This window comes from Antedon mediterranea, chromosome 8, assembly GCF_964355755.1.
Source record: "Antedon mediterranea chromosome 8, ecAntMedi1.1, whole genome shotgun sequence".
Classification (NCBI taxonomy): Eukaryota; Metazoa; Echinodermata; class Crinoidea; order Comatulida; family Antedonidae; genus Antedon; species Antedon mediterranea.
Window position 1 is genome coordinate 8720323 of NC_092677.1, and position 26979 is coordinate 8747301.

Below are 26979 nucleotides of genomic sequence, written 5' to 3' on the forward strand. Positions count from 1 at the left end.
AATACAATTTTCCCGCTTTCGTTTCATGGGAAAATTATTATTATCATTAGGCCTATAGGATTTCCCTTGAATATAGGTGTCATTAAGTGGGATATCAACTGTACTACAAATCCGGCTAAGAGCTAGATTGCATGCAATTAACATACATATTTTATAAATTACTAGATTATTATCGACTTCAATGTGTCAGAGAAGAGAAATAATTTATTAAAAGAAAATATTAATTAGGCCTAAATGCAGTTGTGGAAGCAGTCCTCGCAATCCGCTTGAACCTTTCTATCATTTCAATTATTTAGTTATACCTTCATCTGCTCTGATTGGTTTGTAGAAAACCTTATATCCCTGTAAGATACCATAGATAGAGTCCAGAGGTAGGGTTGACCACATCACACGTATGACGGTGGAGCCTAGAGGGGTCGCTTGCACAGATGGCGGGGGCTCACTAGGAACTAAAGGAAAATATATTGAATTACTATAACAAAAATAGCTTTAATATATCTGTCCATTTCGTACATAAAGCTTACATGGATAAAACATCAATAGCCAATTATTAATATTACTAAAGTATAAAATGTATTTAATATTATTCTCTATAAAATGGTGTGGTCCAGTTGTATGCTAATGGTTGCTTTTGATTGAATTGAAAGAAAGACGACTAACAATACAGGAAATAGAAAAATAATAGTAGGTTTGTAAGAGTGTACACTAACTCATAATAAGGCAAAACCATCACTAAAAATATCTATAGATATATAACAGTGAACTTTATATAATATAACTTAATGAAGCTACATTGTTTGGTCAAAAATCTAAAAAAGCTTACCATCTTCAAAAGTAGTAATTTTCTTTTGTTGCGACCACGGTCCCGAACCTATTTCGTTAAATGCTGCAATTTCCACAGCGTATTCCGTAAACTTCCGAAGTCTATCGAGAGTATATGATTCTATGTAGTTCGTAATAGATGACGTCATGACAGACTGGGATGGAGTGGATGAACCGACTTCTTTATATCGAATGTGGTATCCTAAAATGTCTCCATTTTGAAGATCAGCTCTTGGTTGCTGTAATGATTTAATTCATATTTAAAATGCATTTACCAAATTATTTAAATAATTTCAGCAAGGAGGTATATTTATTATTTGTTTATACGATGGTTACAAAGATTCAGCAAAAATTGTTATAGTAATATAATTATTAATATAATATACGTGATACTAAAATGTTTAATGCACTTACTCGCCAAACAAGCCGTACTGAGGTTGAACTAAGAGCAGTAATCTCAATATTCAATGGTTCTCCTGATGGTACTTTTTGATTGAAAAAAAGAAGAAAAAGTTTGATTTTACCAATTATTCTTTCAAATGGTATAAAACTGTAATTGTTACAAAATTTAATATCCGACTCAAATCCACCTTCATGTCATTTGTAAGAATTTTTCACAAAATTTGAATTGTTTAAAAAGAACTATAGTGTTCCTGATGGCATCTTTTTTATAATAAATATTTTAATAACCTTCTGTAAGTTGTTCAACTCTGTATAGTTTAGTCATATATATGTTCTGTTTATCTGTTCTCGAACAATAAAACTACATGTTCGAAAACATTAATCTTCATGATCAAAATTTCATTTTTTTAAACAAAATACTGTATTATGTAACGATTTTATTTGCCATAAAATGTAACAAAAACTTCATTCCGTAAACTTTACTATCACTTTATTGTACATGTTAATGGTATAATTACATTTCATGATTCATGTCTGTGTTTATTTATAACTTCCTTAAACTTTATGGAATCGTAGGCCCATGATTTTAAAAGTGTAGTAACCTTAAGGAGATATATGTAAAATGATAGCATACATTTATATGCAGTCATCGATCCAATGTTGATATTAAATATCTTTTTATTTAATATTTTCTTATCTAAAAAACTCTGAAATCATACATTGGTCAAAAGTCGAACTTCGGGTTGTCGTTACGACTTGTTAACTGCTTTATAAATTACAAAGCTTTGAAGCCGTTACTCGGATTTTCCAGCCAGCATTTCTTTTCTTTTTCTTAATAGATAAGCATATTAGTGCATAGGTATTTCAATGGGAAAATATGTTTTGACGATACCATTGTGTAACGCACATTGCAAATATGATTAACATACCTTCTTCAAGTGTTTTTATAAGTATTTCGTCACTGTATGGACTTAGGCCGATAGGGTTAAAGGACTTGATCCTAACAACGTAGACATACGCAGGATGGAGCTCCGTCACGGTGTATACCAGCTGTGACAGGTTTCCCAGAATATGAACCCGGTTTACACCTCCTTGCCAAACATCTGTAAAGAATGTTAGAAATATGATGTTCCAACATTGTTAGAAGAGGTATTTGTATTTATCTAAGTTTCTGGCCCTTAATACATTTATTTATCTATAATTACCAGAGTCGTTCTTGTATTCAATAGTGTGGCCGGTTATAGGACTGTTGCCATCGAAGCCAGACTCCCAACTAATAGAAAACGATCTGCTGGTTACCGCAGTTTGTTGCAAATCAATCGGGCATTCTGGTGGCTCTGAAATCAATATTTATTTGAAAAAAACATTTAGATATATCCCATAATACAGTTATAAATCCAAAGGCAAAATACTGAAAATATGACAATGCTGTGGGTATCAGTGGCTGGATCTCAATGGAGATACAAAATGACAATGCTGTGGGTATCAGTGGCTGGATCTTAATGGAGAAACAAAATGACAATGCTGTGGGTATCAGTGGCTGGATCTTAATGGAGATACAAAATGACAATGCTGTGGGTATCAGTGGCTGGATCTTAATGGAGATACAAAATGACAATGCTGTGGGTATCAGTGACTGGATCTTAATGGAGATACAAAATGACAATTCTGTGGGTATCAGTGGCTGGATCTTAATGGAGATACAAAATGACAATGCTGTGGGTATCAGTGGCTGGATCTTAATGGAGAAACAAAATGACAATGCTGTGGGTATCAGTGGCTGGATCTTAATGGAGATACAAAATGACAATGCTGTGGGTATCAGTGACTGGATCTTAATGGAGATATAAAATGACAATGCTGTGGGTATCAGTGGCTGGATCTTAATGGAGAAACAAAAAAAAAGAACATCATTTTTGTGCATTTCAGACTTCTTAATTATTAAGACTATTGTAAAACTATATTGACCATTTCGTACCCTTAGTACTATAATTAGATAATATAGTAGAAAAGCATGTGCATAATTCCAATCCATTTTCCAAATTATTTCGGCAAGAACAATTTATTTAGGTGTTTTTTTTTCATCAAATATTCCAATATGGATGAAATGATATAAATAAATTAAATTAAAATATTAGATTATCAACCTAATTATTTAATTTACCCAGAATTGTAAGATGAATAGTAAGGCTATCAGAACCATAACTATTGCTAGCTTGGCACGTGTAAACAGCGGTGTCGCCTCTAGATGTCTTGAGAATCTTTAATTTGGAGTTCACCACATCGCCTTGTACAGTGGTAATAATTTGATAAGCGGTCCCCGAAAGACTTGTGTATATAAGATCATTTTTAAACCAGTCAATTTCCAGAACACCATGTCCATCCGGGTTACAGTCCAAGATGACTTCTTCATTTAGATTAGCGGTCAAATTGATCTCCGAGATGTAAAATCTAGCTGGAACTGTAAAAAATGAAAAAAATTTGTATAACATTTTTACAAAACTGTTCTACACGGAGCCCCGTAGCTACAGTGAGTTATACTACGTGGCAGGGTTTGGAACATTTGCAAATTCCACAACATTAAAGACTGTGTGTAGTGAGCATGCGCGAGTAGAGACAACACCTAACTTTTACACGCAGGGAAAAAGATCTTAAATTCAGACTAAAGGTAATATATAGCCAACAAACTCTACTATTTTTAAAAGTTGTATACACTAACTAAAAGAAGACTGCATGATGGCGACTAATAGGCCTACTAGGGCAAATACTAAATCAATTGACTTAACAAGAAAAACTAGACCCTCCGAAAGTCTAGAAGCAGATGATCCAATCGAAGCCTCCGGCGACCGACAGGGGGAAACTCAAACGCTCGCCGATCAACTAGGTAGGCTATCAGAACAACTTAATGGTAAACTAGATAAAGTCCTAGAAAATCAAAAAAACTACAACAAAAGGCTTACCAAACTGGAAACAACTGTCAAAGATCTAGAAAAAAGTGTGGAATATGCGCATGATTCAACTAACAAAACGAAGGAAGAAATAAAAAAAATTGGAAATGAAATCAAGAAAATGGAGGAGTATGAAAACAAAATGGCGGCTTATCAGGATAAAATGGCGGACATGGAAAATTCAATCCTAAAACAAGAAAGATACAGTAGGAGTTTTAATCTAAGGTTTGGAGGAGTTATAGAAAATGCTACAGAAAACACCCAGGACTTATTGCAAAAAGTACTACGCGAAGAACTCGGACTCGAGGACATCGAAATTGAAAATTGCCATCGCACCGGGAAACGCCGTTTAGATAACAAACCGAGGCATATAATAGCTAAATTTCTGTACCGTCCACAAAGAAACCAAGTCCTAAAACTAGGAAAAGTAAAATTAAAAAGTAAATCACAAAACGTATTTATTACTGAAGATTTACCTGACGCGGACATGAAGAAAAAGAGAGAATTATCTACAATTATGGCGCAGGCATATGCCGAAAAACGTAAGCCCGTATTCAGAAATGGACAACTGTTTATCGACGGTAAGCCATACAAGCCACTAAAATAACTATAATTAAGTCATTAAGCCAAATTAATTAATGTTCAATTGAACACAATTAATTAATGTTTATGAATTATATTTCATACCTACATTACCGCAGAGTCTATCATTGTCTTGTAGAACGTAGACTAATTATGTGATTGTAGTAGTATTTCTACCGTTATAAATTGTAAATAAACGAAGTTTGTTTGTTTATGTCGCGCACCTGGCTGTTAGTGTTATGTTCTGGATATCTCTGTCCATTCAAACTTTAATTCATGTGACCCACGGCAGGTGTGCGACGATAGTGTTACATAATGAGAAATACCAACAACAATTAAGTGGCTGTTGACGATGTAAGTTTCAACGTAGTTGTTTACCGGTTATTCATCGATGAGTTACTGGGTTGATCAAACTCGTAAACGTTAAACACATCGTTTTAATGAAACACAACACAACTAAATGTATTTAAGTTATACTATCCGTACTTTACTAGTGATATATAATGACAAATTATAACAACATTAAGTGGCTGATGTGATTAATAAGTGAGCGCCGTTATTGAGACATCATGTTCTAGACCGTTTCAACGTAGCTGTTTACCGGCGATGTTTGACTTAACAGTGAGTAACGATAACTTGCCATAATAATACATTCTGGACATCGGTGAGTTAGATTGATCAAAATCTTTTAAGTTAACCAAATACTTAATTGGCGTCCATGATCATCATTATTGTTTCACTGCCTGTCGTTTAGTTGTTGTTGGTATGTCATGATAAAACAATTCATATTACATTGTATATATTGTAATTTATTGTACATACTTGTTAACTTAGGCTATTATGTGTTAACTATTCTCTGCTGTAAGCAGCTTGCTCAATTTTATTCATTTGTCATTTTCTTTTCTGTCTAATTTAAATGTTTGAATGTGACCTTTTTGATAATGTAAATGTGAGCACAGAATATTTTAACGAAGATAACTTAATTTCTTTACTTGAACATTCTAATTTATCATCAAACTTTTCTATATTTGGACTAAACTGTCGTAGTGTTGTTAATAAGTTTGACTTAATCTCAAACTATTTAGACTCACTCGTACATGCCTTCTCCGTTATTGCCTTCAGTGAAACCTGGTTAACCGAAAAAGATAATATTAATCTATACCAGTTACCAGGCTACAGTTTGATTCACAATGATAGGAAAGATAAGAGAGGTGGTGGGGTAGCGTTCTATGTTACCAACAAACTAACATATATTATTAGAAATGATCTGTCATCTTGTATGACTGAAGCAGAGACTATTTTTATTGAGATTGAGTTAGAATCAGGAAATAATGTTATTTGTGGTATAGTTTATAGACCACCCTCACGTTCCTTGCAAAAGTTTGATGATGAATTAACATGTGTAATGCAAATGATTAATCTAGAAAAAAAGAAAGCTTACCTTGTGGGAGACTATAACATAAACTTACTCCAACAATCTACCGACAACACTATCCAATCACACTTAGACACAATATTTTCTCAGTCATTTCAGCCAATCATAAAAAGTCCTACTAGAATATCCGATAATTGTGCTTCAATAATTGATAACATTTATTGCAACATCGATTCTTTTACTACGTCCCTTAAAAGTGGAATACTTATTACTGATATTTCTGATCACTTCCCAATATTCTGTGTAGATACTTTGGAAAAACATAATAAGCAATATCCTCGATTTGTATATAAACGACAATACTCTCCTCAACAAACGGAGTATTTTTTGCAAGAATTACAAAGTAATCAGTGGAATGATGTGCTATTCTCAAATAATGCGAATGTTGCTTATCAAAATTTTACAAACACTTTAAATAAAACAATTGATAATTGTTTCCCTTTAAAACGAATTAGAAATAAGGCGAACAAGTTAAAATCTCCTTGGATCACAGCTGAAATTGCCAGAGCTATCTCTCAAAAACATAAATTATATAAAAAGTACAAACAAAATAACACCACTACTAATAAAAGTACGTACATACATTTTAGAAACAAGTTAACCACTACTATTAGAAATCGGAAAAAAGAATATTATATGGTCCAGTTTGAACGAAATAAACAAGATATTAAAAAAACGTGGACAATCCTAAATGATATAATGGGTAGGAAAAAGACTACCAATTTGCCTACAAAAATAAAATTGGGTACTGAGACTTTCTCTGATAATGATGAGAAAGCTGATGCATTCAACTCTTTTTTTATTAATATTGGAGAAAAACTAAATAATAAATTTAGGCATGAATCTCAAAATGAAGAAATCACCCACAGAACTTTCTTAAAGGGAAATTTTACCTCTTCAATGTTTTTTAAGCCTGTTACTGAACATGAACTTAACCACTATATTAAAAACACAAAGAATACTTCTCCTGGCCATGATGGTATAAGTGCCCAACTCATAAAATCTGCTTCCCCGTTTATTTTAAAACCTTTATTGCATATTATTAATACGTCATTATCATCGGGCTGTGTCCCGGCTGATATAAAAATTGCTAAAGTTATCCCGGTATTTAAGAATGGTGACATCTCCGATATAAATAATTATCGGCCTATTTCCATTTTACCCCTTTTTTCCAAAATATTTGAGAGGATTGTGTATGATCAAACGATTTGTTACCTCTCAAAATATAACGTACTGAGTAAAACACAGTATGGATTTAGACAACACCATTCAACTAGTCATGCTTTAATACAATCGATTGAAAAAATCACAAACGCTATTGAGAATAAAGAGTTCACACTAGGAGTTTTCCTTGATTTATCAAAAGCGTTTGATACAATCGATCATGATATATTATTAGATAAGTTAAGATTTTATGGTATAAGAGGAGTTCCGCTAAACTGGTTCTCAAACTATCTTAAAAAAAGACTACAATACACATTTATTGTTAATACTGCATCTAGTAAAATGAGAGTAAACACTGGAGTTCCTCAGGGATCCATATTGGGTCCATTATTATTTCTTATATTCATTAATGATATTAGTCTAGCATGTAACCATGTAGACATGATTATGTATGCAGATGACACAAATGTGTTTTATAGTCACAATGATATTACTCAAGCTTTTGATACAATGAACCAGGAGTTATCTATACTTTCGGACTGGTTTATTGCTAACAAATTAACGCTAAATGTAAACAAATCAAAATATGTTATATTTAAGGCTAGAAATAAGTCAGCTGACACTACCTCACTAGAATTGAGGATGGGAAATGAATGTATAGTAAAAGCTACTGAAGTTAAATTTCTAGGCTTATTTCTGGATGAAACTTTATCGTTTAATTTTCATGTAAATGAGGTAGCAAACAGTATTTCTAGAATAATTGGTGTCTTAAACAAAGTGAAGTCTATGTTATCAAGTAAAATCTTGTTAACGGTATACAATGCACTTATATTACCTAGAATAACGTATGCTATCACAGTATGGGGTGCTACTTCTGCTACAAACTTAAACCGTATACATATTCTCCAGAAAAAAGCACTTAGAAATATTTGTCATGTTCATTTTATGCATCCTTCTCATCCACTTTTTATTTCAACCCAAACATTAAATATTTTTGACCTTTATACAAAACACACTGCTATATTTATGTATCAATATAAACATAATCTATTACCTGAATCATTTAATAACTTATTTAGTACATCTGCCTCATTCCATAATTACTCAACTAGAAACAGGTCAAACTACTGTCCACAACTAAAACGCACCAAAGTCGGACAGCAATGTATTTCCTACCAAGGAACACATATTTGGAACAATTTAACAGACTATATAAAACAATCCCCCACTTTAAGTTTGTTTAAACAGAGATTAAAGCAATATTATAACAATAGAAATATTTAAGTTAAGTAAATCACATTATGTTATTTTGGTTTGTTCTTTTTGTTTGTACTAATTGTTTGATTTTTTTGTTAGGGTTACATGCTTAAAGCACTTGTGCTTATTTTGTATCCCATTCCATTATCTTATTATTTGTATTGTATTTGTATATGTTTTTATTTTGATTATGGAATAAAAATGTCGATGAAATTGAAAATTGAAAAAAACAACTCCCCAAACGTGGCAATTCTCTCGAACTCTTTTAATTACCACTGTTAACCTTTATCCTTTTATTTTTTTTTCTATTTACTATATCACCTCATACGTGCCATTTATCTAATCAAAATCATCCATTTTATAGCATAGTGACATAAAAAATAAAGAGTCCAAAGGCGCCAATTAAATGATATAGTTCCCTGAACTATCAGACATAGGAGTAATATACTTAAGGATCTTTTATTTTTACGGTTCTAATTTAGTTTCTAATATTTTGGCCAAATATGGTATGGTAAAAAATAATTGATACTTTGTGTCGTACTACACACTATTCATAGAAAGGCCTATATTATAGAAAGTAATATTGTCCATATAATTTGTTATTAACATGATCATAAACAATATAAATCATCGCTTTGTGGAGTTGTCATGTGATTGCTTGCGTGTATATTGACAATAAATAAAACGTGTTTAAAACTTATGCTACGAAATCGGTAATTACAATTATGCTGGTAGATATTATTTTTTTATTTCCATTCTTTTACATGTAATATTCTATGGTTGTATTTTTTGAAGAATTGAAATGAAGGATTGGTTTTATTTATTTTATTTTATTGTATATCTTTGTCACATGTGGATTGGATTTGATTTGAAGATTATAAAATTAAATATTATGTAATTACTACATACCTATATTATGGTATTATTTTAGTATACATCAAATAATTTGTAGATTTAAGGTTACTGCAGTTGTAATACATTTTTGTGACCATGTTTGTTACCTTAATTATTTAGGAAGAAGCTTCTTTGAGTTTATTGCAGTTACTGCCTTATAAACTTCTATATTGAAACTATAACTAAGTTATTGCAGTAAATGTACTTACTGCAGTAACTGCAGTAGGATAAATTTGAGAGTGACTTACTGTAAACAACAAGCAATGCAGTACGACTATCTTCTCCACGTGTGTTATTAATGCTGCATAAGTACCGCCCATCGTCGTCTTCTGTTGACTCTTTTATTACAAGATCTCCGTTTTCTTTCACTGATATCCTGTCATCTTCCTTTATTTCAACAAAGTTGGATCCTGCAAAATCTGTTTAAAACGTATTTGATTTAATTGAAAAACAATTGCCTTTTTTGTACCTGACTTAAGTTAAATGTTAAAATCACTAATATTAGTTTCGCGGCGGATGGAGCATGCTATAACTTTAACCCAGTAAGGAAACACATTCGGTACCCAAAAAGCTGCCCTTTTGATATGGATGTCCTCTGAATATAAGTTAACACAGTGTTAACATATAACACATCGCCCTTTGTTCGTTTCACATGAGTGAAGTGTAAAGTGTCCCCTAAATATAATGTCAAAAGGCGTATGCATTGAATATCATATATAATAATATTATAAAATGATCATACAGTGAATCTTTTCTGATAATAGTTGAGAGTTTAATTGGGACATAATGATTGTTATTTTAAGATAATTTAAAATTAGGCTTACACCTAAATACATTACCTAATGTTCGTTTCCACGTTATGTCTGGTTCAGGATAGCCACTAGCATTGCAATGCAGTGTTGCTGTGTGGTTTAATATAACGTTTGTATCAACTGGATACACAATAAACCTGGGAGGAACTATAAAATAATTTCAACGTTGTTTTAATATTTAAACAGATTTTTAAAAATTTAAGATTCATATTTATTGATTGAACCAACTTCATACAAAAAGTGGCTAAAATACAAAAATAAATAAGATTTAAAAAATAGGACAAAATGCCGGGAGCGACAGCGCACTATTAATATTTCGGCATAATATAGTGAAAAATACAGGGATCTCGAGATTTTGTGACGTCATCAACCAATAGGCATAGTTTGTTGGTCCTCCTCAACAAAAACAACGATTCGAAACGAATACATGAGAATGGTGTAACGTGCAAAAGAAATATACAAATAGAAGAAACATAACAGAGATGCATACCAAATATGAATATTTCATTTGTATACGTGACGGTTGCAGCACTGTTGTTCGCAACACATGTATAATTTCCCGCCAAATCGGTTGTTACGGCATCAGTATATATCATACTGCTTGTACCAACGTTTTGAATTATTAGGTCACTGCTAGCTGGTATAGGATGTTCGTCTTTTAGCCATGAAATTGATATTGGTGTGTCTCCACTGATAACTGAACAGAACATTTGCATTCGGTCTCCCTCCGACAAGTGCATCTTTGGCATCTCTCCTATTTTCGGTGGTACTAACATTGACAAATGAAAAATATTGCGTTACTCATTGCAATTGAATGTATTAGGTCTATTCAGTAAATTCCCAAAATAAAATATTGACGCTCGCATTAGATCTATACTCGAAAATATATACAGTAGGCCTATAGCAGTTAGTATACGGTTACAGAGCTTACCTAACACATCTATATACACGCTTTTTCTATCTGACTGTCCGAGTCCATTATCAACTTCACAAAAATATTTTCCTTCGTCCGATCCTTTTTTGACGTTACTAACCACCAATGTGCCGTCTGCTTCGATCGTCTGGCGGTCATTTGATGGCAGAAGATCATCGCCCTGGTACCATCGGATGTTCTCAATTGGATAGCCTGTAGCAATGCAGCGGACATCCATAATGTCACCAGCAACAGCAGTCAGGTTCCTGAAATTTCTTATCATAGGTGCACCTGTCAAAGAAAGAATAGCTCAGTTAAATTATTGGTACAGAGTAAGCCTGATGCAATGGAACAGGCCTCCGTTCCACTGGCAACATCAACTGATAGCAGAATCAGAAAGGTCAATATGTGCATCAGGTAATGACAAAAATAAGAGTAGTTTGTATTAGTGGACTTTTAAATGCGTATTCGTGTCAAAATAGAAATGTTGAGAAAGAGAATCCAATTTTGTCAGTATGTATATTATTCAAATCGTTATTTATTTCAATTGTTCTTACAGCTAAAAACTAAAGTATGATAATCGTTACACAATGTTTAAAAATTATATATAGGCCTATATATACTAATAATAATATAATATTATGGTCATAATATGTATTATTAATTTGGTTGTGGCAGGTGTTGGATGAATAAACACTTTTTACATATCTGTGATGCAAGTAACCATGCAACTTAACATCGTTTTCTTTATTAGATCGATATATTTATTGTATATAATCAGTCATATAGAGTCATAAGTGGTCAATATGTATTATTAGTCATTAGGTTTATTTACAAAACCTTGATTCAACTTACCATATATATTTATCCTAGCCTCATAGTAAACTTCCCCGTTTATATTCGTTGCCTGGCAACCGTAAGTTCCACCATCTTGAACTTTGGATCTTGTAATATTTAAGTAACTCACTACATCTCGATCACCGTTTATTACTTGGTTTATGGCGATGCGTTTGTTTTGGATAACCTGTTCATCGTCCAGATACCAAGTTACAGTGGGAGATGGATTACCAGCAATTATGCACATTAGGTGGATGTCTGGACCCGGATGGAGAAGCTCCTTTTCAAATCCATCGACAATAGATGGAGCAGCAGCTATATGAAATATAATAGCCATAATATACAAAACAGCACATTCATTGTTGAAGAATAGGTTTCTGGACAACCAAGATTATTAATTTAATTTTTGTTTAAGTCACGGAAAGTTTTACTACTAAACCATTCTTTCTTCTAAATTATGATAATACAATAATGTTGTTTTTTGGAAAGCGAATATGTTAGAAGCTTACAAATTTGAGAAAATAGGACAGGATTTATTGATATGAAAACTATTTTTCCTACCACCGAGTGACAATTGCATAGTTGCTTCCTGGAATTCCCATCTGTTTCCTGCTACACATTGATACATTCCCTGATCACCTCTTCTCATCTCATCCACCATCATGGTCCCATTATCAAAAATAGTTACTCCTGGTAGACCGTCCAATAACGTTGCGTCTTTATACCACGTGACCGTATCGATAGGATGACCGGTGACGGAACAGTTAAAGTACGCGGAGTCACCAATATCAACGGTTCGTTGATGAGGATAGAAATACACATGAATAGATTCTGAAAAAAAAAGTTACGTATCACAATAAGTCTATATTTTATTCACGAATTGTTTGATTTATTTCAAGATATAGTGTGTAGAACTTTGGAGATTTTTCTAATGAAAAGGTCCTGAAGATTTTTTAAAATATATAGACCTAGCTTACCGTACTTATTGTCGGCTATTCTTCCCTTTTACTCACCTCTTACACTTAAATGCACATTCGCAGTTTCTGTTCCAATACTATTTGTAACTTCGCATGTATAATCTCCTTCATCAGAAATACGAATATCTCCTATTACAAGATTCCCACCACGCATGCTCATTCGAGTTTCTTGATCAAGATTGATACCATTCTTCCTCCAAGAGTAGGATGGTGACGGGTAACCACTTGCAACGCACGGGATCTCAACCGTTTCACCAACCTGACTTGTCAAACTGGCCTGACTGTTAATGACACGAGGTCTTGCATTCACGGGGTCTGGAAGAAATACATTGCATTCATACTTTGGCATTATCTTGCTAAAACAAACTGGTTCATTCGTAATTAGCAACATTATAACATAAGACAAGCCAGATGATCCGTATGTTGCGTGTATTTAAGGAGGAAAATGAATTAAGCTAAACTTTACTATCTTACATACCCACTACAGTCAACGTAGCTTGTGCTTCAACGTTGCGTCCAATGAACGTATCTCGTACGTTACAACGGTACGTAAATTGTCCATCCTCTGACGTCAGTTCACGTATATGCAGCTCACCAGTTTGAAGAATACTATAACGTCCTCCTAAAACATAAAATGCATTGTATTGATAATATTGAATTGATTTTCATAAGATCTAACTATTTAAGTTCTCACGCACAAATTGGATGAGGGACTCATTTGGTCGAAAAGCTATTATATTATGGAATTCGTTATCGGAGGATGTAGTAGCTTCAAGATCAACCAATCAATTTAAGTCCGGTCTTGAACGGGCATGGTCCAACCACCCTCTTAAATTTGCGCCATATTCAAGAGTTGATGTAATTATCAAGAGGGGCTTATGGGCATAGCCTAGCCTCGAATCCGGACCCAGCATTGCTGAGCTTCGGAAACAAGTAAACAAGTAAGTAAACTATTTAACAAACCAAACTTTTTGTTTTATATTAGTTATTATTTTTGAGTAATCGCACTTTAAAGGCGTCATGTCAGTACAGAATGTCATATTTCCAACGGAATTAAATTGTTAGATAATTGTTCCAAGTTCTATCAAAATGGTAATCAATGGCAATTGCTGATATTTTAACATTTATATTGGCCTAAATAACGTGCTCTACCTGCTTCAATTTGAATATTGTCTCGTGTCCATGACGTCACCTCAACGTAGTCTTTGACAAAACTTGGTATATCACATTTGAACACAACTGTGTTTCCGCGCATGGCAACCTCATCGTGTAGTGATATGCTGTACGACTGTGACGGAACTGAATAAAAGAAAACAATAGTATTTTACAAAACATTATGTATGGGGTTCTTATTGTAGGTAAATGTTGTATAAATACAGTGAATATCTATACACATCGATATAAATGTAAACACTTTTGTGAAAATAACCTTCCTGGTTACTTACGCCGGCTGTCTCAGATATTCCGCGAAAGATAAATTTGAAAACATTTTAGTCGAACTATATAATTTGTTTCTATCTTTGTCCTCGATCTTTCACTATGTACAAGTTTGCTGACAATCCTCTTGAAGTGTCTGTGTGTTCGGGCTTGTGTGCCCTGTGCCCGCGAAAAATACTGTGAACACTCACTTGAGGGCAAGGGATCACACCCTTATTACATGCAACCATATTATTCTTCTGGTTTAAAACTTTAAGTTAACTAAAACTTTGATTTAGACTAGAAGTCATGCATATAATAAGCTATATTAGAACTCTGTTTTAACAATGCGATTCAGGGGACATCCCTTCGGGTATTGTGTTGGGTATACTCCGCACTTCTACAAATCTTGTTTCTCATGATGTATGTTGTATTTCTATTATTCTTCTACTGTTCATATAAACTATAAAAAAGTAATAGACGTGTCTCTTGAACAGATATTGGCCGTAGTGTGCAGTGCTAAAACGTTTTGCTTCACTTTTCACACGTGAAAGTGTCCTCAAATGAAAGGTCACATTTCAGAGTTTTTTTCTTGTAAGTGCCGTCTAAGATCTGTCTACACTAAAAATTAGTTTGACAGAAAATAGTTTGATGTGCCCAAATACAGTAGTGATGTGCCCAAATACGCTAGTTATGTGACGTTCATATTATTGGTACATCACTATTTTTTCTGTGTAGACAGAGCTTTAGTGGGCTCTTTACGCACTCATGCAGAAAGTAGGCCTACACGTTAAAACATTTTAATTAGGCTTGAATATTAATTTGGTTATGCTAACACTGATATTTGGATATTTAATATAATTAGGATAGCCTATTCGAATAATTACTCTAATTAGATCTATTGAACTCGCCGCATACAGAATAGACCTATAAAATGAAAAAGGGGATGTGTACTTAATTAACTGTATTAAAGTACCATGTCCTTTTTCTGTAGATATATTATAATTATTAGTATGCTATTTGACTTCATTTATTACAAATTAGAGTAAGAGTAGTAACTGTATTCAGTGTCCCCAAATACAGGTTGGCCTTATAGTGTTAAAACAATAATAAAAATGTTTGTCTTTATTCTTAATACACATATGTTTATAAGCGCTTTGCACAAAAAATATCCATGAAATCATTCTGAAACCCCATAATGTCCGCTTAATAATGTTTTCTCATTAATAGGAGTATTTCAAGGAAGACGTTTTAATTTATTAGTTCGAGATAAAATAAAATATACAACAATAAAACCGCGACTCTACAGCTCACTATGTCGGTCGGTTGGTCGGTCGGTAAACACTGCTCAAATTTGAGCATGCGACTGCAGCCATATATTGCCTTGTTTAATGGAAGCACAATAATTGTTCGATTTGAATTATATTCAGTAACACTTATATCTCATTAATTGAATTGTTTTACGAATTACATTTCGTATTTTTTGTGGTATTAATATTGTTTTGTTAATATTAATAAATTATATTAATATTAACAAAAAATATTGTTATATTTTAATGGTCGGCATAGTATTGTTATTGTAATTTAACTTTTTCGACAATAAACATAAACCAACATTTCAAACAGAGAGTTGTATTGTTTGCTCTAAATACAGGTAGATCTACTAATTATGATTAGAATTAAAATTGAGTGAATTCGCTCCGTAAAGCGCCTTCATTTGATATAGCTTGTAATATTTTTTTCTTTTATATTGTAATTTTACAAGAAAAAAATGAACATAAACTTTAAATACGTTTAATAATTCCAGGATAAAAGTGTTAGACCTCGAGGTAAAAAAAGGATGGAACAAATTAGTTGAATATGAAGACTAAGTTCACTTTAAGAATTAAGTATAATTTGCTCTTATAATATTTTTTTTTTTTAATTTATTTTTTTTTTATTTCATTTCATCACATACATAATACAAAATTAATATATAAAGGCAACGTAACTATTAAAACGATATAATACTCTCTCAAAAATAAGAGAGTAAAGAAATTAAAGAAAAAAAAATAATGTATCGCAAAAATACACTTAATAATAATCATTTTGCTAATAATATGGTTGCCTTGTATTTTTGGTAAATGTGAAATAAATGATTATAATTAAGTAATTGTTTTTTGATTTTGCAACTAAATATGTACCACTTTGTAATTAAAATTAAAATGTTTGCATCACTGTGTGTTTTTCCAAAACCAAAACATATACTTTCTTTGGTGATAATTAAGTTATTGTTGATATTTCGATACATATATTGTTTTACATTTTCCCAAATTTTCTTTACCAGATCACATTCAAAGAACATATGTAGCAGTGTTTCCTGCTTTTCCTTGCAAAAACTACACATTGGTGAATCGACCTTTGACATCTTAAATAGCATTGTATTTGTATAAATTATACGATGAATAAATTTAAATTGAACATTTTTTAGCTTAGTGTCATTTGTACAGGCGTGTAAATTTGAGAAAAGGTTTTTCCAATTAAGTTTGTTGTCAAACTCCTTTTCCCATTTGGATTCAATTCCAATTGGCTCTTCAACATTTTTTAATATAATGTGTTTATAGATATAATGACAATTTCTCGTTTTCACAGAAATGAATGTCTGTAATTTGGATTCAACTTCATTAGTTGTGTTTATACCTTGTTTAATTAATTTCTGTTTCCAGAGCTTTGGAATTGAATTTACAATCTGGTCTTTACGATCTGGTACAATTTGCTCTTATAATAGAACACAGTCGTCTTTCAAACGAAATTGTCCTTTTTGCCGTGTAGTTTTCGGCTGAACTCACCGACGCTTTGGGAATTGACTATCAAACGATACTGTTACATTGAGAAGTGCGCGTCAGCACGGTTAAATGAACTCCAATCCAATATTTAAATCCCCTTAGAAGTGAAAACTTTTACCGTATACCGAATGATATTCTTAATAACATCATAAGCATAATGAAATTAATAACACTGTTGCGTTTCAATGGGCATAGCTTCAACTTATCCAATATACACTAGCGAGTCTATTGAATGAACATTGGACTAACGCCTAAAAACCTTATTGATCGTAATTATGATATTGATTCTACCAAGGAGTCATTGACGGCTCTGCCTCATTAACGGTTGGTGTTTATTTAGGTTTTGACGCATTGCTTTTATAAAGCTAGGTTCCCACTAGGACGCAACGCAGGGACGTTAGCGCAACGAATTTAAGAATCACAAGTGATGAACAATTCGAATCTATAGACGTCTCAGTGGGAACCAAGCTTTAGGAATAATGTAAAATAATTATTCTACACAGGGCTAGATAATAACTATCAACGCTTATGATGCAAACGTAGCAATGTTCTTGATAATAATCATAGATAGATCTAATAGGGGAGAGAGAACCAACAACCCAGCAATAGCTAAAATATCTCCATACTAGAGATAATTGGAACACGTGTTCTGTAGTGGATACCCTACCGTGCAAACTTGCATTTTCATAACTGAACCTTGTACTGTATGTATGTTTCAGCAATAAAGCTACCCTGGATTTTATTAACATTAAACTTGATGGTACACAACACAATTGATCATAAAATAACGTATGTCCTTGTATGTACGTATGTTAGTTATAATTATTACAAATCGTAACTATTTTGTTTTATTGATTATTTATTAACCTTCTTTCACTGGTATTTATTACCATATTACATACATAAGGTGATCAAGAATGTGTATAGGGCATGGTATGGTTGAAGAGAGGAAAGAAAAAGGTTGATATGGCCTACTGAAAAGCCATTGCTGTAGCCTAATAAAATGTTATGATGTATGTTATTAAAATTGAAACTGGTGGTCATTGACATATTATTACGAATAAATAGGCCTAACATTTCTCTTTGTTGTGCACATTTTTATAAAATTTTCATAAAATAAATTATTTCACTTATATTTTATTACAAGCATTGAATATAATCGAAGGGAAGAGGAAGACCACATAAAGTCGTGCAGTTCGATAGAGATAACAAGAAAATATTTAGAGGGCTAAGTGACGAAGTCACCTGCTATAGAAGTCATTTTTGACTACATGCAAAGTGTAGTAACGTGGGTAAAAACTTGATGACTGTCAATAGTCTGTTGCAATCTATAACCTAATGAAAACTGCAGATTCGGATGTGTTAGTTAATATCTAGGTGTTTTTGGAAAATGTAGGACTGTTGCTGTCAACAGACACAATACTGCAGGCTGTCTGCTAGAGTCGGTTGATTAGTCATTGTATTATTTATCAGTGTTTTAAACCGTACTGGTGCCAAGGCCCTAAAATTGGTATTTAGGGTGGGCGGGAAGGGAAAGGAAATAGTGTTACCATTACTTTAAATCTTACCTCCGTTAACAGTAACATATCGACTCCTTATAACACCTGCTTCATTCTTAGCGTGGCAGACGTACACCGTAGAATGTATACTCTCGTCAAACTGACTATCAATTATGGCGGGAAATTCTAAAGATCCAAATGAGTTAACTTTTCTCAATCCCTCAATCTGAGTAACTGGTGTACCGTCTTGAAAATGCCATGTCACTACTGGAGAGGGGTCCCCGTGAGCACTGCACGGCACCTCACCTCCACGGATGTAAAGGAAGCTAAATGTGCTAGGTGGTTCCTCAATAAACGTTGGTCCCACTACTTCTTCTGATACACAAAACCTGGCTTGCGAAAAGATTCCTTTAAAGATATAATTAAAAGTGGGTTTGAACATTTGTAGAAAATGATATATAGTAGGAGCATTCGATTTGTGACGTCATTTAGCGTTATCAACATCATCATTCTTTCTCTTTATAGCCATCATTATCACCATCATCATCCTCATCATCATCAAAAATAATTGGAAAGATTTTATATAAGAACACACACAACAAAGAAAGTTAACAGAAACCTGCTTATTATTATAAGTATTATTAAATAGTTACAAGGTCATTGGTACAAAACGGAAAGTATAACTAGATTTATAATTTTTCCTACAGCAGTTACTGCAGTAAATACATTTTTTGCTACAGTAACGTATTATTTTATTTTTATTGTAGAAGTTTTGTAAGGCACTCATTGCAATAAACAGTGTATATTCTTACACATAAAAGCTAAATAAATAAGTAGCAATGTAGCAAAGCTGTAGTTACTGCAGTAACCTTAAATCTACAAATCAGTTCATTAGAAATTAAAATGATGCTTTAAACTGTGCTTATGATTACTTAAAGCTTTAACAATTAAATAAACAACCAAATACAGTTACTGCAGTAAAATCATTATCGTCCTTAAAATGCAGATAATCTCTATTTATAAGAAAATTCTGAAACTGCCCAAACAGTTAAAGCTTTATCTACACTATCAAACTTGTTTGACCAAAAAAAGTGTGATTTTCACTAATTAATATGGCAGTGATATGACGTCATCGTGTCCATATGGGCACAACACATTTTTGTCACATAAAGTTTGATAGTGTAGACAGAGCTTTAGTTTAAAGTATGTTTCTTATAATTTTAACAATAGTACAGTAGATAAGAATCGCATGCAATTATAATTATTTTCTTCTTAATTTAATTTTCATGATACATCAAGTTATAGGGTAATGCATTAAGCGTTCATTATATTTCAACAAATGTTAGGCAGCTGGATTAGCGAACAGCAACCTAGCAATAGTACATTGTGCTCTCTACACAATATTTGACAGTTAAACCAACAGCAAACAAATGAAATAGGAGGATTTACAAACATTGACAGTTTTTTACGTACATCTGCTAAAAACCAAAATAATCAATATCTGCAACAAATATAGGCGAATAGATGTATTAATTTTAGGCCTACACGTCCATCAAAATGAATAAACTTATTTTGTCACGTGTCCTTCAAAGTAATAATTTTTATTTTTGGTTTGGATTGGCATCTTAGTGGTTTGATAACTTTGACTATTAATGCTGAGATCTCTCAGTTCACTGACTTATCCATGGTTAGCTAGCTAATAGGCCTAAATACACGTTGTTAGTTTTAATTAATCGGATTTTGACTGGTTGATAATAGTATGGCTAACACTGTTATTTGGCCATTTTTATTTTATGCCATCATCTTATAGATAATTGGCAACAGATTGTGTATTTAAAAATGAACAAAGCCAAATTTATATTTTAAAAAACAATAAATGTAATCTCTGATAACGCATATGCTGTCCCGTAGTCAGAACCTTACAGTATATAAAACTTTCTCCGTCGATGTCTTTTCCAGAAAGCACTTCCGAACATTTACAATTTGATCATTTTATATTGAATGTCATGTGATATAAATAAGTTGCTGTATTCAGGAATTTCCTATGATACTGGGCAAATAAATTGTATATGAAGGGACAGCTTAGAATCGGGTAGCTAGCTGGACTATTTGCCATGTCTTTTATATAGTAATCAAGCCTAACGTATTTAATTCCCTTAATTGCCGGTCACACATGCAATAGTGAACTAATTATCATCTTATTCCCACTTGGTATTTATCATTTTTTATTTTTATATTAATTGCCAAGTCAGTAAAATATATGCTAATAAGTGTACATTGTATGCTTATTAGGAAAGTAAAACATTGTGAATTTGTAATGTATAAACTTATATTATTGACGCCTGGGCACAAGGTCGACGGTTTAAAGCAGTGTGCGGGTTTGTAGGCCTACGTGCATTTATAAATACTGATTTGTTTATATACGGAGATACACAAAGGAAATATATTCAAAATTAGAACTTGTTGAAAGTACGTTACTTTTGTTACTTTGAAATAATACTGAATTCGGTTACTTTATGTTTATATACGTGTTTTATATTGCACAGTGTACTATATGACATTTTCTAACTTTGTTTATTAGATATATGAGACATGAGATAGAAATTAAGAAAGTGGAGAGAAAATGAAACAAAAAAAAAGAGAAAAAGGATGAATGAAAACATACTATTTGTTTGTTTAAAATATTTATTTTTTTTCATAAAAGAATTATATATTTGAGAGAAAGTGTGTTTAAAAAAAATTAAAATATTTTATGTATATTAATTTTCATAGAAAGGTCGCGTTAATTTATTTATTTATAATAATTTATTACATTTCAATGTTAAGGGGCTGAACATGATTATTTTAAACTATTTCTTAGCATTCCCTTGATATAATTATTAATATTATTATTTGTATGTTACATTTTTTTATAATTTATATTTGTGAGTAAAAAAATAAAAAAAGAAAGAATGAATGATGATGAGTATAGAGAATGAACAGCAAAACTGAGGGAGACAGAAATAAAAAGAAAGTTGAAAATTAGAATGATGATAATGATGAATGAGAGAAATGTATGAAGGAAATAAGAGACTGAGGAATAGTAGGTCTAGTTATGATTCAAAGGGTTTATAGTTTAGTGAATGATAGAAGAAAGAAGTTATAAGAAATGTAAGGAAAATGATGCTGACAGATGTCGAGAGTCCTGATCATGATGCATTATTTTGTTTAAAGAAATTACAATGATCTACAATTTAAACAGGGAACTAACTGAACTAGTTGTTACAGGCCAGTAACATGTTTACAAGTTTCGTCAAAATCCAAGTTGTACAAACAAAATAGGCACAGGAATAGGAGTTATAATACATAACGTATCAGTTTAGAAACCTGTATAATGTACTGCTTTCTAATAAAACTATTTTACTGTGTAAATTTAATCTAGTTTGACATTAATATGTCTACCAACATATTTAATCAAGAACTGTAAAAATATGTGACACTAATAAATGTGTCGTGTCATTAGACGACAATTAAAGGTCAAAAGTTTATATTTATTTTAACATATATTACAAAATAAATTACAGTAACATCTCCCAAACGCCAAACACAACAATTTACTAAATACATTACAATACCAAGGTACAAATAACATAAACAAATAAGAGCTTACTATACATAGCACAGATTATTCTGCTTGGATGTGTAATAATATTGGGACTATAATTACTCGTATTTGTATACTTATACGTACTTACTTGTACTCGTAACTTACTCGTGCTTGCGTGTACTTAATCATACATATTATTTGTACTCACTCGTTTTTATTCGCACATATATACGTATAGGGCTACTTTAAATCAGCTGCGTTCTCTATACAATTTTGAGAGCACCAATACGTGTCTTTATATCAATAGTATATGAAATATTAGAGAGATTTAAGGTTTAAACAAAATCGTAACAATAAGAAGACTTACCTAATACAAGTAGTATGGACAACATACTATTCCAAGAAATTGAAAACTTCTTCTGAAACAATAATAATTATCTGCACAGCTGGAAATTGTATGCTGGTATAAAATGCAATTATATATACATCTCTCCTTTTTCAAAAACAATACAGATTGTTTAAATTTCAATAATCAAAATGAAGAGTCTATATCACATTGCTATACACCTAATTTTCCATCCGATGAATTGTGCAAAAACATCAACTGGAACAACTTTTTTGGAAGCTGCGGCTAAACTGAGGTGTTATTGATCCAGCTATGACAATGTCATCTTATAACACCCATATCGATACAGTAGACAATAGTTTATTAATTATATTCACTGGAAGCTCATGGCATGTTTTAAGATCAATACAAGATATTAAATTAATACTATCGATGTATTTAGATCTTTCCTTTAAAAAACGCAATTGTACAAAAATAACCCAACTTCTGTTAAGATCCTTTGCATGAAATTTAAATTCATATTAATGTATACAACAATATTTCACAGAAAATGAGTTCGTTGTCAGGGAACGCTTAAACATATATACGTAACGCTGATTGGTTGAATTACTACAAACCTGGGAACAGTGAACTCATTGAAATACGGACTGGCAACCAATCAAAATATCCGTAATTTATTCAATATTATCGTTTATGCATGTCATTACAGATGATAATGGTTGGTTAATACGAGCCCAGCCGATTAATAATTCGTTAAGACAACACGTGTGTATGGCCCATTGTGGGTATATTTCAGGATGGCGTATTTTCATTCCTATATGTCCAGATGTAAAAGCCTTTTCGCGTGCTAGCCAGCGAACGAACAAAGGCGTCATAAACACCGCACGTGCAGTAGAGCTCCGTTGCTATAGACCCGCACAAAGGTTCCGTTGCAGCTGGCTATATCATTAAACCATGGAGAAATTTAAGGCCTATCTATACAAATGTTTAAAGATACATACTGTAACGTATCATAACTTTTAAGGATTTCAACAAAACACAATTGAATGATGAATACACGCCTTTATTTGCCGTTTGTTTCCGTTAGAATTTGTGCTGGAATATAGGTCGAGCTACCGACCTCATAATCGCGCATGGAGTAAATGAGAGAAATTAGTACAAAATTCGTATGTAGACCTAATTATTAAATATTAATGCTATTATACTATAGCCAAATATGCCATACCAACTTAACCATATCATTCGTTAATTGTTCTTTATAAATACTAACAAAATGTATAACAGTAATTTTTGTTTACCTTATAATATCATCAAATGTATCATCATGTTACTTACGATAAAGTCATATTTCATATACACAAAGTTGTCCCAAACACAACTTGTTGTGCAATTATTCCTGACAGAAAATACAATAAATATATAGCTTCTTTTGTTGACGGTTACTGATATATTCAGTATTACTTTTTATTTTAGTGCAACATTTTTTTTTTTACAAACTAAAAGTTTACTAGGGAAAATGTAGCTTGATAATTATGACTCTTCCCCGCCGATAGTACATTTAATGTGTGGCCTATCTGTTTATTTACCCTACTCGGCTAATGTACTTTCTTCGTATTTCTAGATCCCGTAGAGGATTGTACCACTGGGAATATAAAGCACATTTTGTCTAAGCTTTACAAATAAATACATTTTTTCTCAATAATTATCCGTCGTGCATCTTTGTCGACGAGGTATTGTTTTGCCAGAAATACAGGAAAACAAATTTCGAATTTCAAAAATGTAGAATACTTGCCGGAAGTAATAAAATTATTTTCTACTAAAACTATCCATGATTTACTATTTCAAAATATAGAAATCTAAGCTTTCTAAGCTTAAAATATAATTAAGGATGTGTTGTATTGGATATATCTGAACCAAAACAATAATTGGCCGTACATCCCTGTCGACAAGGTATTGTTATTCCTGATATACAGGAAAGCAACTTTCGAGATCAATAAATATTAGACACCGAATTGCCGGAAGCAATAGGCCTACGTCAGTAATCTAGCACTAATTAGTTAGTTTTTTATTCACTTTGATTTTTTATTGCATGTAATTCATATAAATATAAAGAAGTAAGTAATTCTTTCCTTTGTTAATTATACGCAAACAAATTAATTTATAAATATTATATCGAAGTAAAAGTCATTTGAAAATTATGAAGAATGTAAGTAATTTCAAAGTAAATTTGAGTGAATCTCACAAAAAAAAAAAAAAATTAGGATTTAATAGGTTATTATTTTACGGTATAACATTGCTATATAATCATTATTAGGCATTAATTTCCAATAAAACTCACTTAACAACGCGTAATAATAACACCAGTGTGTTGATTCAGTCCACACACCAATATGTTGATTTAGAACACACTTAAAGCGCGTGCTAGGCCCAATCCATCGTTTACATTTCGCAGATGGCACGTGCATTATTATGTATATTCAATTATTATGTTTACTCCTGACGCCATGTTTCAATCTCCAAGTCACCGTTAGAACACAATTGATATAAAGTGTCCCGATAATCAATAAACGTGTATACCAGTATGTAGCCTCTATCATTTGTTGGTGTGATTGTCTTAAATGATAGACAATACTAGGCCTAATACAAAGTTTAGTTTATGCAAAGATTGCAGAATTAGGCAAAATTCCATACCAATGTTTCCAGGAAACCAGGACATATACATGGCTGCAGTCGCGTGCTCAATTTTGTGTTTACCGACCGACCGACATAGTGAGCTGTACACTAGTTAAATAAATTAAATAGGCCTACAGTAACCAGCAAACGTTGTTTTTTTTTTATTTGTTCAAAAATGTAATGTATATGCATTCACTAACACAGTCTGAACAGGGCTTTAATTATTTTCAGATGGTAATGGATTTCGACAACATGTCAATTATTTATCTGTGTCAGGAGTTGCCCTTTAATATTATTTGAGCTTCTCAAAACAAAACGGTTGTTTTTCAGACGATTCTTTCACAGTGTAAAATTGAAATACGAACGTCTATTCAATCGAATCATTTCATGCGTATAACTAAATTACTGTTTTGAAGTGTGTTGAGTAAATATACTTAAGTCAGACGACAAAGCACTTTAGGAAAATAAAAATCGATGTTTCAGCCGAGTCCAGGTGATGCACTGACAGGCATGCGACGTAATATTATTATGTATTATCTTTATTAATGCTCAATAAGTGCGACTCGACACCGTTTAGAAATTGGATTTTCCTTAATATGATACTTATAAACCGACCCAGACAGAGTTAATTAAACATTGAATGACCTCCTAAATTAAATTATTGTCTACTATAATTTTATAATATACCATTTTAATGTCACAGTTATTTATTAACCAAAATTGGATCGACAAATATAAATGTATATATACTGTAATATTTGAAGGCAAAACATTGACTGTCAGGAAATGACCGTTTATTCTGCTTTTATTTAATAACTCAAATAATAAATTCTTTATCCAAACTGAAAAACGGATTTTTTTCATTTTCATTTGTTATGTTTTTGTGGAAAAATACCCCTTCAATTTCTACATTAAAAAAAAATGTTAAACAATGCTTATTTTTATACAAATTTTAATATTGAATAAATGTAAATATCTTTGTAATTCAGCTAAGGCTGCGATAATGATATTGAAATAAATGAAATGAAAATATTAAAATTAAAATCCCCACCCTTACTGTCAAAACTGTCCAATTGTGTACCCTTTTAATTTTGAAAATCAACTTTTATATATATATTATTCATATTTATTAGGTTATTTTATTATTGTTATGTTTGCATTTATGTGTTGCTGTACTGCTACACTGATAGTGCTATCAAATTCTGTCAAGAAATAAATATGTTTAAAAAATGAATATATGATTAACGCATGTATCCGCTTACTTTCTAATACATGTCATTATTTTCTAAAATATGCACTGTCATGACCATAATTATCTGAACATGAGTAAAAAAAATTCAGTGTGAAAGAATGCATAGCAGAAAAAGTAGTAGTAGCCGTTCAACAATTTTACAAGTTATGCTTTTATTCATATTCTTTCTACAATCTGATAATTTATTCTAACCGTTCAATCCTCAAATATTAACCCATGATAATAAATAGAAAATGAACCCAACCGATTCAATACGCGTTGTTAATTTCAACCAACGTGTATCAAATGCACCGTAAACCATTTCAGTGTTTAAAAAACATCAAACGATACAACAAAGTG

General features: G+C 32.1%; 1 protein-coding gene across 4 annotated transcripts in view; it reads right to left on the bottom strand.

The window, feature by feature from the left end:
• Positions 1–22854, bottom strand: part of LOC140057202 (cell adhesion molecule DSCAM-like) — a 36666-nt gene extending 13812 nt beyond the window's left edge. For 3 of the 4 annotated variants that reach the window (XM_072102759.1, XM_072102757.1, XM_072102760.1), the window contains exons 1-16: positions 18853–19271; positions 14196–14342; positions 13522–13665; positions 13080–13358; positions 12628–12897; positions 12085–12381; positions 11248–11520; positions 10807–11085; positions 10344–10463; positions 9753–9923; positions 3389–3685; positions 2430–2561; positions 2154–2327; positions 1237–1307; positions 824–1061; positions 303–449 (exon numbers count right to left, since the gene is read on the bottom strand). In XM_072102759.1, the coding sequence (XP_071958860.1) occupies positions 303–449; positions 824–1061; positions 1237–1307; positions 2154–2327; positions 2430–2561; positions 3389–3685; positions 9753–9923; positions 10344–10463; positions 10807–11085; positions 11248–11520; positions 12085–12381; positions 12628–12897; positions 13080–13358; positions 13522–13665; positions 14196–14342; positions 18853–19225 (3412 nt within the window). In that variant the 5' untranslated portion in view covers positions 19226–19271. Of the gene's footprint in view, positions 1–302; positions 450–823; positions 1062–1236; positions 1308–2153; positions 2328–2429; positions 2562–3388; positions 3686–9752; positions 9924–10343; positions 10464–10806; positions 11086–11247; positions 11521–12084; positions 12382–12627; positions 12898–13079; positions 13359–13521; positions 13666–14195; positions 14343–18852; positions 19272–22736 lie in introns of those variants that run through there. The other variant, XM_072102758.1, reaches the window with a different exon arrangement.
• Between the last annotated feature and the right edge of the window lie 4125 nt (positions 22855–26979).